Genomic DNA, 16,234 nt, shown 5'->3' with positions numbered 1-16,234 from the left:
ATTTCCTATTCTTTGTAAATAGTGTAACGAAGCACTAGGAGTTCATACCAACTTTAATGACAACACCGTACATTTGGGATTCTACCAGCTTTAATGAACACCCGGTATTTAGAGGCGTTGTGGTACGAAATGTGTTGTTCCGGAGCAATTTACTTCTTTTAGGAGTTAAGTTACTTGCCTGCTTTTGTTTTTGTAAGGTACGAAAGTTTTCTTGCCAGGAAGAGCTTCAGTTCCGTTAATTACTTATTGGCAGATTTAAGTTTCTCAATGCTATTTTAAAAACGACCATTAAAGCTGCAAGGTCTTGCAGTTTATTTCATTATCGCAGACATTTTAAGATTGACCCAACATTCCAAGTAACAATGGACATTACTACTGATTTGGAAATTTTAATCCGGAAAATTAAGTGAGTATAATTAACCGTAGTTAAATACTAAGGTGTGTTTGCGGTAAGTGTTTGCTAGTTTTCTGCCGGTAATTAGAAGGAGAGGTATTGTTTTGCCGTAATAAAGCTGCTTAGACCCTACGCCCGTGTCCGACCGCTGTTTGCCCGTATGGGCACTGGAGTTTCCTTTTCCTTTGAGAGAGTTTGTTCATGGTAACCACTCCTATCGCCGACCTTTGACCAGGAGCAAGGGTTACCGTTCCGTTCCGCCGGTTTCTGCAGCTTTCGCCGTATAAATCTACAGGGTGGCCATTGGAATATAGTATATATTATCTCGGTAAATATCGAATGTATACAAAATTTTTCTAAATGAAAGTTGTTTAACATTTTATTTTTCATAATAACGCAGCATCAGTTGTTTTTATTTAAAAAAACAAATGAGTAACGAAAAACAATTCAATTTTTTAATGGCAGTGCACCTTTTCATTTGGCTCATTTGATAGAGATTTTTTTTCTCTTTTCGATGATTTAACATGTTAGTACCTTAATTCAAGAAAATTTTTCAAAAAAAACTCACACCAACACACATCAATAACATTAATCCAGATATCCTACATCAAAATAAAACAAATGAACGTGTACGTTTCTTATTAAACCTTGAAGACAAAATGAAATTTGCAATAAAATGGTAAGAAACGTACACATTTATTTGTTTTATTTTGTTGTTGGATATCTAGATTAATGTTATTGTGATTATAATATTTTTTTTGAAAAATATTCGTATATTAGGGTACTAACATGTTAGATCATCGAAAAGAGAAAAAATCTCTATCAAATGAGCCTAATGAAAAGGTGCACTACAATTTTAAAAAATTCAACTATTTTTGGTTACTCATTTGTTTTCTGAAATAAAAACAACTGAATGCTGCCTTATTATAGGAAATAAAATGTTGAACAAAGTTCATGTAGAAAAACTTTGTATACATTCGATATTTACTAAGATATATACTATATTCCACACATAAAATTTTATTTTTATTTCATTACATCTTATCTCATTAAACTATACCGTTTCATATTTGCGCGGACTTCCCCACAAAGTTCATCGTAATAGACTTTATTGGATTTTGTAGGTATTGACTTTTCTTCTGCTTATGCAACAAACCACTGAATGGATGGTGTGTTACGTTTTTCAACTGAAGTCATTTTATGTAGTATGAAGACAATGATTTTTATAAACAAACTTCAAGTGGAATGTCCATGGCAATCGTGGAGTTAAGAATAGCCCGCCCGCTTAATCATGTATTTGAGTAACTTCGATATGATTTTATCTATTATTTTTAAATTAAGTACGTATTATATTGTAGATCATTAAAGCACTTGCAACGTTTAAAGTCACCCCGCGTTGCAGGGGATGCCTAAGAATCACAACGTGTAGGTATAAGAATGCTTTGCCGACGAGTGGAAACTTTGGTCAGTTGTATTGTGCAGGGTTAAAAATCCACCCCTTACGTGGGCCTAAAGCATAAAATATATACATTGAGTTTTAGTAACTTTGTTTTCAAGGCAATGACGTAGGCAACTGCTTATGTAAGACTAAAAGAGCAATAGATGTCTAAATCAACCCTAACAATTCGGATGCACGCGATTTTTGTGCGTTACTGGTCAGCACTCGAAGTATTTCCCATTCGTAATCTCTGCTGTTATCGGCGTATCCCAAATCGGAACAAATGGGCACTTGAGATAGGAAAGATTAAATTATACTGAAAGTATAAATACCTACGATAATGTCCATAGTCGTGAAGATTTTTGAAGATGCTACGACTATTAGTTTTTGTAAGTTGCCTGTGTATTTTTGAAAGCGGGCATATCTTCGTCAAAGCAGGTGGTGCCGCCCGTAAGTACCTACATTTTATTATTGCTGTCTCAGTCTCATTTTATCAGATTTGCACAATCTTATTTCTTGCCATTTATTTGCATCTGATTCTGTAATTTCATTGGATCCCATCGGTTCACTTTTTTTTGGGTCAAATTAATAGCAACAAATAGTACAATTTGAATATTTCCCATTTTTGGGATCCACTTCATGTAATTTGACTTAATTGTTTGAGATAATTGTGAAAATAAACAACCTAAACTCAACTTTTGACAAGGTAGATTACCATAGATATACTTAATATAGATACCTACTCAAGTGGAACACAAAAGCGATACGTGTTCCACACGAGTTTGTTTGTACTCATTACCATTGGAGCAACCAATTTCCAGCAAGATTAAATATTTGGAAAATCTACACGAATGCTAATTTTAAGATAGCCGCTCTGTAGTCCCCAATTACACAAACATGCTTGATTTTATTTCAGCAGTACCAGCACCCCGTGCGATCTGCGAGAATACTGCCTCTCTGATCAATACCCCCAACGGAAATGGAGAAACGTCACTTCACCTTTCCGCCCGATATGGCTACGTCAACCTAACAGAACAAATGGTTGTAAGCGGGGCGAACGTATCTATACAAAATAAAGACGGCGACGCAGCTATCCATGTCGCCATGAAGTATAATAATACACAAACCGTAATTGTACTTATGAAGAACAAAGATTCCTTAACGGCTGTGAACAAGGAGGGGCAAACGGCGCTCTTCAATGCAGTAGCCAATAATAGTTACTATTGGACCAAAGTACTTGTCGAAAATGGAGCAGACCCGAAGGTAAAGAGAAAGGATGGCATAACTGTTATTTATCTCGCCGCCTTCCAAGAAAATGTCCAAATAGTAAAATACCTTATCGACCAAGGCGTAGACGTTAACGTTCTTACCGACAGAGGAGTCTCTCTCCTCGAGGTCGCTCTAAACTCGAAAAATCAACAGCTGATAGAGTTGCTAATTAATAGGGGGGCCAATCCAGACCGTGCTCTCTCAAATGGACACAACGCGCTCCATTTAGCCGTTTTACAAAGGAACGTATCACTCATCCAATTGTTGATCAACAAGGGCGTTGATGTTAAGGCTAAGGACGCAAAGGGAAATAACGCTTTGCAATTGGCCATCAACGAAGGTTATCCAGAGATTGCCATTCTATTGCTCAGCGCTATCGACGCCAAGTGTCACTCGGCGACTCCTTAAGGGAAACCGTTCGAGCTAGTTACCAATATAATGCTTGGATTGTTTAATTTTTATAAACGATTGTCGAATTTGTAAATGGCCATAACCAATTCTTTTTTTTATTGATCAAATAAATTATATGTATGTTATTAAACCGTGTTATTTCTGACGTAGATGAGCTAAAATCAAAATTATGACCTCTCGAAGGAAATATTTTTCACTTCCGTGAATATAGCAGAACTCTCAAAATTTCGAAAATACCATGTAATAATAATAAATAATAATAATAATAATAATGTAAATACTCTATGATAGTGCTGCGACTATATCAGATTCGTCAAGTAGCGTAGATAAAACGAACACTAAAGAAACAAAACAAAAACATGTACTACAAAAGAAAAAAAAGTAGTAATAGTTACAGGTGCCATTCCGCACTTAAAAATTCATCGACAGAATAAAAAGGGTGTAATTTAAGGTATTTACTTACCTCATTTTTTAATTTATTGAAAGATAAAAGACGCAGATTTGAGGGTAACTTATTATAACATTTTATCCCGTAATAGTTACTACAGTTCCGAGATGTTGTAAGTCGAATAGATTTTGAGCTAATATTGTCTCTACACCTAGTGGAGTATTCATGTATGTTATATGAAAACTGGTAATCAGCAATGTTTTCTTTTATGAATAATATACAATGTAGAATGTACAAGCTGGGAAGGGTTAAAATACCATGTTCAACAAACTTACACCTACAACAACTTCTGTAGCCTAAATTAGTGAGTATCCTAATCGCACGTCTTTGTATAGCAAACATCCGTTTAACCCCAGAAGAATGTGCCCATGCAATTATGGCGTAGCTCATTACTGAGTGGAAGTAACCATAGTAAGCATTTAGCATAACTTCATGAGATGTCATTGATTTCAAACTCCTCAAAACAAAACATGCTTTCGACAATTTTGTGCACACCTGATTGCAGTGCTCAGACCAATTCAATTTCGGGTCAAGATATACACCCAGGAATTTTAATGAACCAGTATTATTGATTTGATCAATTTGTTTTAAACTAAATATGCACTTAACTGATTTATCATGATTTACGAGCAACTTATTATCAGTAAACCACTCTTCAAGAATATTAATTCCGGTGCTTGTGTAGTCAGTTATGGTGTTACATCTATTTATTTATAATAAAGTAGTATCATCTTCATATAAAATTAACTCATCATGCTTGGTTACCTGAGCAATGTCGTTAATATATATTAGGAAAAGTACTGGGCCAAGTACTGAACCTTGAGGCACGCCTGTCTCAATTTGTTTAAAACCCGATGCACAGTAGTCCAGGCTATATAATATTTTTTACAAGAAAAATTAGTTACCGGGCGAAACCGGGTTTTTCAGGCAGGTGAAATGAATAGAAACTGGGAAAAAATAATTAAAACAGCTGAATTTTTCCGCGGGTGAAATCACGGGGGTTGAAAAGGGTGGAAAGATTTCTTTTGCAAATTGTGGCTAAACTATTAATTTTAGAGGAAAATGTTCAATGTAAAAGCTATAGAGATTAGAAAAATGAGCAACTTTTGTATCTTCACTATTTTCACATAACCTCCAATTTTCCTAGAGAAACCGGAAAAACTGTTTTTCGTTTTTTATTTTTATTTTTGCGAAAAATGTCGTAGGGGTTCGGAGGAAACATAGCTTGTTTTATGATAAAAAAGAAAATAATTTTTTGGGCCCGTAAAGTTGGACCGTTTCCAAGATCTCACTATTTCTGAAAAAAACCACCTCTTTTTCAAGGGGATGAAAAATCTATTTTTTTTTATCGTACAGAGGTGCGCGGGGTAGCAAAATTTTCGGGATATTTTAATAAACAAAAATAAAAAAAATATTATTCCTATAGCAAAAATTCGAGAAAATCGCCAAAAACTTGAAAAACAGTTTTAAGATATACCTACACGGTTTTTGACATGATAAATCAACGTGTTGGCCGTTAATAAAGATTTTTTCGAAATCTGTCTTCTGGCTACTCTTTAATGTTTGCTTAAATATTGTCTTTTGTTATCTTATGTTCAACTGCTTTAGTTAAAACGTCTTTATTATTTCTTTTTTCTGCATTTTGACCGCAATAAAAGCAATTCGAAATAAAATGGATTATCTTGCTTCTTAATTCCTGAACAATTTCTTTTTGTTCACTGACTCTTCATCCTGCCTGTTTTATAGCTGATGCAATTGCGTTGGGCCTGTTGATAAACTTGCAAAATCTGCAATAAGAACGTTAGTTTTACCGGTCAAAGCAAATGATTTGAGATTTAAAACATGGAATAAACTTTTTGAGGATTTTATTCATAATTCCTATAAATTAACAATCAGCAGGTCCAGCTTAATCCCATCAACTGTAAAACAGGCAGGAAGAAGAGTTAGTGAGCAAAAACAAATTGGTCAGGGAGCAAAAGAATTCGATTTTACTTCAAATTGCGGTAAAATGCAGAAAAAAGAAATAATAAAGTTGTTTAATTAAGGCAGTTGGACACTAGGAAACAAAAGAAAATATTTTAGCAACACTAAAGAGGAGAGACAAGACAGATTTCAAAAACTTTTTATTAAGGCGGATCCAATACATTAATTTATTTGCAAGAAAGCTATTTGCCTACAAAAACTGTATATCTTAAAACTGTTCCCCCAGTTTTTGCCTCTTTTCTTAAAATTTTTCTATTGGAATAATATTTTTTATTTTTGATTATTAAAATGGAAGTCGTTACGAAAGTTTTGCTACAAAAAGAGGTGTTTTTTTTTCAGAAATCTTGGAGAGATCTTGGAAACGGTTCAACTTTACAGGCCCAAAAATATATCTTCATTTTTATCATAAAACAAGCTGTTTCCTCCAAATTTCAAGCCCCTACGACATTTTTTTCGCAAAAATAAGAATAAAAATCGAAAAAAACAGTTTTTCCGGTTTTTCTAGGAAAATTGAAGGCTCGATTGGAGGTTATGTAAAAATAGTGCAGATACAACAGGTTGCTCATTTTTTTAATCTCTATAACTTTTACATTCAACATTTTCGTCTAAAATTAATAGTTTTGCCCTTTCAACCCTCCGGATTTCACCCGCAGAAAAATTCAACTGTTTTAATTATTTTTTCCCAATTTCTATTCATTTCACCTGCCTGAAAACACCGGTTTCGCCCGGTAACTAATTTTTTTTGAAAACCTTTAGAAATTCATATCGACCTCCAAAGATACAGCTTCTCGAAGATCCGAAATACTAAGATCCTTCTCACGTATCCAACTATCTTTGTGGTTGAATCCAAACTTGTCCGCGAATGTGCACATTTTACCGAGACGGTAAAGTGTATGCAGTCCTCCTTTGTTGTCCAAGCCGTCCATTCCCGATCGTGTGATAATTCGTTCGGGGGAATCTGCAGCGCCTATTCCTTGGTAGGTCCACTGTGAATTGTGGTACTTAAATCCCCCAACGTTGTAAAGGCACTCGTGAAAGTCCTAGACCCCGGCTTACGATTTGACAAGCTATAGTCAAGATCGGTAGGAACGCCGTAAAGCTTGAATCGGAGAAAAGCGAACTCCCTGTAGACCTTCTTGAGAAGACCGGTCTCACCTACAAGTCGCAAGACAAAGCCGTTCCATTTTGGATGTCTCGTCTGATCTCTCTCCGGAGCAGATCAAGGAACCCACCTCTATCTCGACTTCAGTTTTGCTTTCGAGGAAGTCCTCTCCTTACCGGACAAATCCTTGAAAGTGATGTTCCGGTTGGTTTGCGCGAAACTGGAGACTTGAGTGCGACGGTACCGTACGCAAGAATCTCTTTAAGCCATCGTGCATACGTCGGACGGAATGCCTGCCGCATACAAAACCATGTCTGGATCGTGCGGTGCTTTAAGTGCAAAAAATTCGGTTCCTAGTGAAACTTAATGCGATCACTGCGTAGGTAGTCAAGACAGCAACGCCTGTCCTAAGTTCCAACAGGAGCCCTCCTACGCAAATTGCGTGAAGCTAGGACATAAAGGCTATGTTATGAAGCATAAGGCTTCCGTCGCGAACTGCCCTTGTTATCTGAAGCGCGTTGAATGCAAAATCGTGAACACTAATTATGAACAGTGAGAAAACACTGAGATCTCTTTTGGGGAAGCGAATCTCCAAAATTCTCGAATTGCGACCTTTGACAATAACATCGACGTCTTACTGGTGCAAGAGCCATATAAAGTTAGTGCGAGAAGTGGGTATAGATCAATGGTATAGAGTAGTCGGTACTTCCGCTCCTTATAACAAGATCACCGGATGTTCCTCATTGCGGTTTTTCTCTGCTATAGTTTACAATAGCCTTAAACCGAAGGGTGCCGTTTCACTGAGTCATTTAACGAACAACTGCTCAGGTGTAACTATGATTACCGTTGGGAACACCTCATTGGCAATCGTGGGCGTTTATTAGCCGCCAAATGAGGATGTCCGAATTCATTTGAAACATCTCAACTGTCTTGAATGAGTTGAAAGTCCTCACAGCTCGCGATTTTAATTCTAATTCGCCGCTTTGGCACTCCTCGGCGACGGACGCACGAGGTGCCTTAGTTGAAAACCTCGTTGCGAGACGTGACCCATGTGTTTCAACCCACCAAACAACCCGCACACCTTCTCGAACCACATGGATTCAACTAACATCAACGTGCGCCTGGAAGGTTTTAGCGGACGTGCTCATCGTATGATACGATTCGATTACACCGTCGATATTCCAATAGAAACCCTATGATCCTTGATTTCAAATACTTAGATCTGGTCCCGGTCCGACTCAACGCGTATTGCTCGGGCCAAATTCCTGTGTACCTTCCACCTGATACTACGTGTCACGATCCTTAGATGAAACTGCATGGAGGCTGACAGAGTTGGTCCGTCATACGAGCCAAGTATGACATAAACGAAGAATCGTTACTGATGGTGATGTGAAAGACTGGACAGGCTGGAAAAAGAGATCCATGGGAGGAGTCTGACATGTCGGGTAACCCTGGGGAGTAGTATACCGCATGTCTTCTCAAAAGCAAGCTCCCAACACTGTTTCCGAACAGCAAACGATAGAATATCCTCTTTTTTGACGACGATCCCACATTGGATGAACCTCTGCGCGCCGAAATGCGTTCCCGATAATTCAACTTGGCATCCAGACAGAACTTAGTGGTCATTAAGGCAGACATTCCTCCACACCAAGAATCCCCAAACATAAAACTCCTGGACCGGAGGAAATTCACAGTAAGGTACTAAGAACAGCACCGGAGACCCTTTTCTGACATTCTCGCCGAACTATTCAATTCCTGTATAAGACTCGGCTACTTTCCTGTCATTTGGAAAATTGGTAAATTTTTAACTATTCTAAAACCCGATAAGTAGGATCTCACCAATCCCAACTCGTACAAACCGATAACCTGATTACGCAAATCTGAACCTTTCTATCCCAACCAATATGGCTTTGGCCCCGGACAAAGCTCGACCGATTGTGTGCAAAGACTAGTAAAAAAAGGCGACATTACCGAAACATTCAACATTCTATTATGAATGCTCTCGTCGTCAGTCCCTGCTGACGTTACTCGCGTCATTCGTAACTATTTTACGGACCGCTCGATCCGTTTTACTTCGGTACCCTCAAAGGTGCCCGTCTCTTCCATCTCAGCCTGATGATGACGTTTTAAGACGAAATCGATAGCCTATAGAAAAAAAATTTTTTTTGAGTTTTGATTCCTTTATTCGTTTACAATCTTATTAAGTTTTAGTCCGTTAATTATCGATTAAACGATTTTAGTTTTCTAATGGTATACGAAACTCCAGGATTGAAACCGGCAAGGTCGTACAGTTTAAGGAAAATATCAACGTGATAGCAGATCGCGCCGCTTGACCTCTAATCCCAAAGAACAAACGAGAATTTCTGGATTGCCGGACTTGTAGAATTGCCGTAATTAGGCGAATGGGTTGCAGTAACAACCTTCGATTAAGTCGAGATTACATCCGTTAAGCGTTTTTATATTTTACATGAGATTCGCGTCGAACCATCCGAAAATTAACCCGAAGGTGTCGTCAGCAAAATTAAGTTTGTCACCTGTAAATCGCCGCGGGGTGGTTTTTTATTTTGTGCGTTGAGCCGCAAGCGAATGCAAGTCAGCACCGGGAATTTATCGCAGGGTGAATTTTATTATGTGAATGCGTGTCGAACCAGCGAAGTTAAGTCTAACACTTGTAATTTATCGCAGAGCGATTTTATACATTGGTACGACACTCTTATTATCGAGAGCGTGTTTTACTTGCGCAAAAATAGCGCACACCTATGGTGACAAAACTGAACCTCTACGGCACTGGCAAAAACCGTAGTATGACAGTTTTTTTATTTACCCACTGCTAGTTCAGTAATAAAACTGTTTTTTATACTCTTTACCTTTCGGAAGTTTGGTCTTTAGCTTTTCTTAAAACCTAATATACAAAATCCAATGTTTTGGTTTGATTGAACTCGAATAAATACGACTGGATGTAAAGGATTGCTTCGGTTTAGAAACACATATATAAAAAAATGCAATGCCTATCTCGTTATCACGTGTCCATTCCCAATTTGATCATTATCTAGAATTCACCTTTACCACATAATGAATTACTGGTACATTCTCCTGTCCAAAATACACACACACACACACACACACACCCTCACCCTCTCTCACCTCTAAATGCTAAACAAAATTTTCGTTTAACCAAAGGAATTACTGAACTGAACTGAAATTAAATGCAAATTTAAAATCGCTGAAACAAAATAACCAAAATCGGATTGGATTTGATGCTAATTAATAAACGCAATAAAACTCTGTTTCATTCAAGTCATTTTCATGGGTCGATTCCTCTAGGAATATTAAAATTACTTCGACCAAAGTTACAAATCTTGATTTATTAATCATCACGCAGATCGAGTGGTTATTCTCAATGAAACAAGAAATTGACTGTAGTCATATTTGCGAGGTCAAAGATTAATTTCTCATCTGCAAAACTGACAGGTAAATCCAATTAACTGAGCCACAAAAATTCAGAAAAGGCTGTATTCAGGAACATTCATCTTAATAGCCAACAAAGATCCTTCAGAACATCTAGATTTTTCAGATCCTTGTCCGTATTGTACGTTTTCAAATTACAGATTTAATAAAAGCTCCTCGCATTGTTTACTCAACTGACTTACGACAAAAAAAGACCTGATCACGTAAGTATTTTATTGAACAGTGTTACAGTGCGTATTTTCAAACTGTTTCTTCACTACTGTAAATGCGTTGGGTTTTGCTCTACGTGCTGTTACTTCTAACATCTATAGCACTAGCAGGATCATTTTGCTGTGATTCAAACAACATTGCGGAGTTACCCTTTGCAATGACATTCCCACCGATGTTAATCCGAATTGCTTTCTCTTGGTGGTACGGAGATAAATTGGGAACAGTTGCGTCACCCTTGCTACTAGCGCTACTGGAAATAATTGTCCCACCGGATAATACCAGGTTCACCGATTTCTGAGAACCGGTAGGAAGCGACGTTGCCAAATTCGTAGCGTGCACATTGCCACTGAGCGGTACTTGTATTCCGTGTCCATCTCTATGATCTACCGTGTGTCCACTGGTACTCTTGGGAGCGTTCCCTACTCCGGAAATAACAAGCTTGACTGCTTTTTCGTTATCAGGCGTAGCGCCCACATCACTACTTTTACGGTTGGCGTTACCACCGATCTGTATTCGAACCGCTTTCTCTTGGCCATACGGAGAATTGTGCATACTATCGGGACTATTTGCGGCACCAGGTCTAGCAAAAGTCGTTCCACTAAGAAACGATGTTTCCAAATTGTTGTGTTTCGCGTTGACTTTTCCACTGAAAAATGCATCTTCTTGGCTATATGTGGCAAATTTGTGGAGTGCCGGCTCGCCCGTGCTGCTGACCCCGCCGTGGCGAATATTTGCACCAGGAGATATAACCAGATTTACGGTTTTATCACCACGACCTAAAGTACTGTCAGTTGGCGTTGTCAAGCTGCTGTCTTTCGTAATGAAATTGCTAGAAAACCCTCCTTCAACTACATTATCTACACCTTGGACTGCTGTGTCTCCCCCCTTGAAATCATAGTGAACTACAGTGGTTCCGTTACCAAGCAATGTTGTCACGTCTTTCCTTATTGGCATGTTGCCACCGACAGAAAACCGCCCCTCTCCGCTTACGTTGGTGGCATTTAAGCCAACCACATGCGATGTTATAAACTTCATTACACCGATCTGATTGACAACTGCCTTATCCTCAGACGGATCAAATGTGGCTTTAGCGCCTACGTTAAAATCGTGCCCCAACACCATTTCTAGGTCGTTTTTATGCAGTGGGCCATTGCTGCTTGCACCATAGTGCCTCCAAACTGCACCTAAATCAAAGTGGGGTCTTAATTCAACAACACCAAACAACTGTGCGACAATGCTGAAATTATATTATAAAAGATACGGCCGGACTATCGGAAACCCGACTAAATTGCAAACTTACGAAGATAAATGTAAGAAAGTGCATTATAAAACCCAAATTTCAGCATATTTACCTGCGGCAGGAGTTGTGCTTCCAAGGCACAAGAGCACAACTGCACTTATTCGCAATATCGCCAACATTTTGCAATTGTTACTGAAATTTTTAAAACATCCTTATATAAATATAAAGGTTACAACCTAAGATAAACGAGAATATTCTGATAAATGACGAAATTTGGAGGTCACCTACATACATCTACCGTATCGCAAAACTACAAATTTAAAATGTTTCACGTGCAGAAGTTAAACAGTACTCCCTAGGCGTCACCGGTTAGGAACCAAAAACATGAACAGCCTCCCGGTGGGATTAAATGTAAAGCTTTTCGCTGAATATACTGCTAAGTTCTGTCATCAAGGTACTGCCTAAGGGTGAAATTATGTAGAGCTCATTATTATTGTTTCATGGTATTATTACTTGTCGGAGAACCCCCGTAACATCTCCAACGTTTTATTGACAGCACCACATACCGAAGCGCGCGCAGGTTTCCAAGACGCGTAAATTTGTCACTTCCTTTCCGACAATTATTCTTCGGCACGCCGATATTAAGCCGCTTAAAATTTTTCCATGAGATGAATTGCAACCTGTTTAGTTAAAAGCCATTTTTTTTTTATTTTTATTTTTTTTTATTCTCCTTTAATTATACAATCTGCCATAGCTTATTTAGCAATAAGTATTTTATAGGATTGAATTAGTTATTACAAAATGACATGTGGGGCAGAATTCCAGCGAAGTCTCCCCTTACATTTTTAATATGTGATGTATGCTATGAAAATAATATAGGTATACTTTTCGATTATAGGCGATATCTTGGTGCATTCTTTTAGGACTCTGCCAGTTGGCGGTTGAACCGGCGTATCTGTGAAGTTTTTGTTGTAATTGTCGTATGTTCGGATTAACCCTCCCGTGGATTAAAGGTTTGTGGGAAGTTGCGATTAGATGGTTTTTTAATGTAACTTTTGCAAAGGGTTTTTAACGTACGGCCTATAATTCCATCGAGTTCGAGTTTTAAATCCAAGCAAACACTAAGATCTACTTGTCAAGGGCAACCACATTTAAAGCAGCCACTTTGAGATTGCGGATAGCAGCCATTTTATAGGACAGGTATCAACATCTGGAATCTGCATTTGGTCGCGGTTTTGTTTTAAATCAATTTTAATCAATAATTTTGGATATCTCGCATTATTCTTGCATTTGTCGGGAAACAATAATTATTTTCGGGGACAATTTTACTTTATTGAAAAAAAAAATAGTATTTCTTTCGTTAATTTGGATTGTTATTTTCCTTGCATTTTCCTAGTTTAATAAACTGGGTGACGCTCAACTAATGGTAAGTTGTAAAGAAGTGCCGAAGATGACATGCTCAAAAAGAATCAACCGCTCTGGAAGATCTCTACCCTGAGCTAGCTGGCCGTTTATGCGGGGGGTTAGAGTCAAAGCAGCGGTAGCTTAATCCTACTGTTATACTGTCGTTGAAAGTGAATGTTTAAAATTCAGTTATGCGGAAGCATGTATTACGTTTGTGAAGCAGTTTAGTTCAACTGTTGTGTCTACCGTGCGCTTATCCAATACCAAGTTAAAGGTAGCCTTTCCGCTCTAATTACAACGAACCCAGTGTCGCCTTACTCAAAGTAAGTTCCGAAGTATCTTCAGTGTGCGTTTGTTTGTGCGCCATTTATTGTAAATCGCAGTTACGCTGGGAGATTTTGGAATTAAGATCTCTTTAACCAACTGTTTTTATCGATCGCTTGTTGTGTGGTATTTGTCTTCTGGCCCTAAGTCCCTTATTTCTTTTGGCTTATTTGATTCATTGATGTCGAATAAACTTGTTTCAACTGTGAATGTGTTTAATCGAGCAGTAACGACGTGATAATAAAATAACGTTGTAGTATGCCATTTGCAGACGCTACACCAACAGTTGACGAAGTTTGTGAGCTCAATTTAAAACTTTAAATAGAGAATCATCGAGAATTCCGACCTGACCCTAGCAGAATGTCAACGTTGTGTAGAAATCTTTGGATACCTACAGTGTGGTTCAAAATTCTGAAGTGAAGGTACAATAAAATTAACTTTGCAATTGTCGACATTTAAGAGGACCGTAAAACAATACGGTTACTCTATGTATGGCTATGTAAAATGATTATTTTATTGCATACCGGTCGTTGCGAAGAGTTCAGTTGTAGCTAAAAACTTAATTAATTTGTGAACAGATGGTCGCAGGTGTTGCGTTTTAGATAAGAATTGTGCGTATTTTAACAAAATAATAATGAAGTCTGAACGGACATGAGAAACACAGGGAGGAGTTGTTAAATGGAAGAGAAAGTTTTTCGATATAGATTTTCGCCTTTGGCCTTTCGCTTTTGGCCGTTTGTGGGAAGTCGGGTTTTTACCCATGGCATATTAGAGCTTTCGGAACTACGTCAAGTGTTGGTCGTGTTTCTTATATTAATTACAGTTGTATTTGCAAGTAAAGTCAGTTTCTGGTTAGTAAATTTTATTTAAAAAAAAAGATTGGCAAATTAAGGGAGTGTAGGTACGTCGGTAAAAATTAAATAGTAGAATTCGAGTTTCAGAACAGTTAAGTGTTTGCGTTTTGAAGTGACATTAGTTTGTTTTATTCTTGTGTGTATCAGTTTCTTTTTAAAATGAGTCCATGCTACAACCCCGTATTTTAAGAACTTCATGTTAATCTTTTTTTGCATTTAAAGACACTCAAATTAGTCCGACACTTGTAATTCATCGCAGTGTTTTTATATATTGGTACGACACTCTAATGGTGGCATTCCTGTGACCCATAAAACTAGAAGAATAGACCTATTAAACTACATGCCGTAATTCTGTAACGGTTTCGTTACATTTACAAGGTCCGAAGACTCACATGCATAATATAAAATTAAACCTCTACAGATGGCAAAAAACCTTAATACGACAATTGTTAATTTAGTTACGGCTTTGAATATACCTAATTTTATATTCAAAGGTTACGGTTAGTTGAGTAATAAAAAATGATTTTATTTGTTACTCAGTTGTAAACGTTGATTAACAAGACAAAACGCAAACGGGTAAACGTCATGTTTAAACGCTACTGACTTGTAAAACTGACAGACTTGTAAAACTGACAGCAGACTGTAAAACTGACAGCAGACCTGTAAAAATTTTACAAGTTAGTAATCTAGTAATTTCATTGGCCAGAATTAATGCGAAGTCTCTGTTACATGGATCACATGATATTTTAGACATTTCTTCAAGATCAATTTAAGAACTAATTATTTACGTTTACTATTGTTTACAAATGAGTAACAAATAAAATATTGTACATTATACGCCAGGTAATAGTTTTTACTGGCTCTAGGAGATGACGGGCTCGCCTAACGGCTCGCCAGTCAACTTCTCCTATCGCCAGTAAAAACTCACTTACCTGGCTAATAATGTAAAATACTATTATACCCCTTACCTTACAGAAGTTTTGCCCTTTAGCTCTTCTTAAAACCTAATATTCAAAGTCTAATGCTCGGGTTTGATTGAACTCGAATAAAGACGCATATGACTTTAGTTGATTGAAATATATTAATACAAACAAAAGCGACAGTTTCCATTTTTTACTCGTTCCTGGTTGTGAAGTATTGTTTTAGTTTAGAAATAGAGATACAAAATCTCGTGATCAGGTGGCCATGCCAAATTTGATTATTATCTAAAATTCATTCTCCTGTACACCTCTGAATACTAAACAAAATTTTAATCCAACCAAAGGAGTGGTATCACTAGAATTAAATGCAAATAAACAATAAACGCAACAAGAAACTGTTTCATGCCAGTAATTTTCGTGGGTCGATTCCTTTAGGAAAATTAAAATTACTTAGACTAAAATTACAAATCTTGATTTCTTTATCATCACCCAGAGCAAGTGTCTCTGTGAAACGAAACAAGAAATTGACTGTAGCCATATTTGCGTGGTCAAAGAATCCACATATAAAAGATTAATTTCTCATCTGAAAAACTGACAGGTAAGTCCACGCAAAATCCAATTAACTGAACTACAAAAAAAATAAAGAAACAGCTATATTTAGAGACACTCACTTTAATAGGAAGTAAAAAAAATGGAGTTAAAATGGAGGTAGCAGCCCTCCCACTGTTACAATGGCTCCTTTGGATCGTTCCTATCGTTCGGATCGTTC

At 37.5% G+C, this 16,234-nt stretch overlaps 2 protein-coding genes across 2 annotated transcripts; one reads left to right on the top strand and one right to left on the bottom strand.

The window, feature by feature from the left end:
- Window positions 1–2,729: 2,729 nt before the first annotated feature.
- On the top strand, window positions 2,730–3,509 carry LOC116179463 (putative ankyrin repeat protein RF_0381). The gene has a single exon (XM_031499256.1). The coding sequence runs from the start codon at window positions 2,730–2,732 to the stop codon at window positions 3,507–3,509; it is 780 nt and encodes a 259-aa protein (XP_031355116.1).
- A 7,202-nt stretch (window positions 3,510–10,711) lies between these two features.
- LOC116179158 lies at window positions 10,712–12,186 on the bottom strand. The gene is made up of 2 exons (XM_031498874.1): window positions 12,076–12,186; window positions 10,712–11,907 (listed from the first exon to the last, which is right to left on the bottom strand). The coding sequence occupies exons 1-2, from the start codon at window positions 12,140–12,142 to the stop codon at window positions 10,796–10,798; spliced, it is 1,179 nt and encodes a 392-aa protein (XP_031354734.1). The 5' UTR covers window positions 12,143–12,186; the 3' UTR covers window positions 10,712–10,795.
- Window positions 12,187–16,234: the final 4,048 nt, after the last annotated feature.

The sequence above is a fragment of the Photinus pyralis genome, unplaced genomic scaffold (genome assembly GCF_008802855.1).
Source record: "Photinus pyralis isolate 1611_PpyrPB1 unplaced genomic scaffold, Ppyr1.3 Ppyr1.4_LG8, whole genome shotgun sequence".
Lineage (NCBI taxonomy): Eukaryota > Metazoa > Arthropoda > Insecta > Coleoptera > Lampyridae > Photinus > Photinus pyralis.
This window is presented reverse-complemented; position numbering and strand designations above follow the sequence as displayed.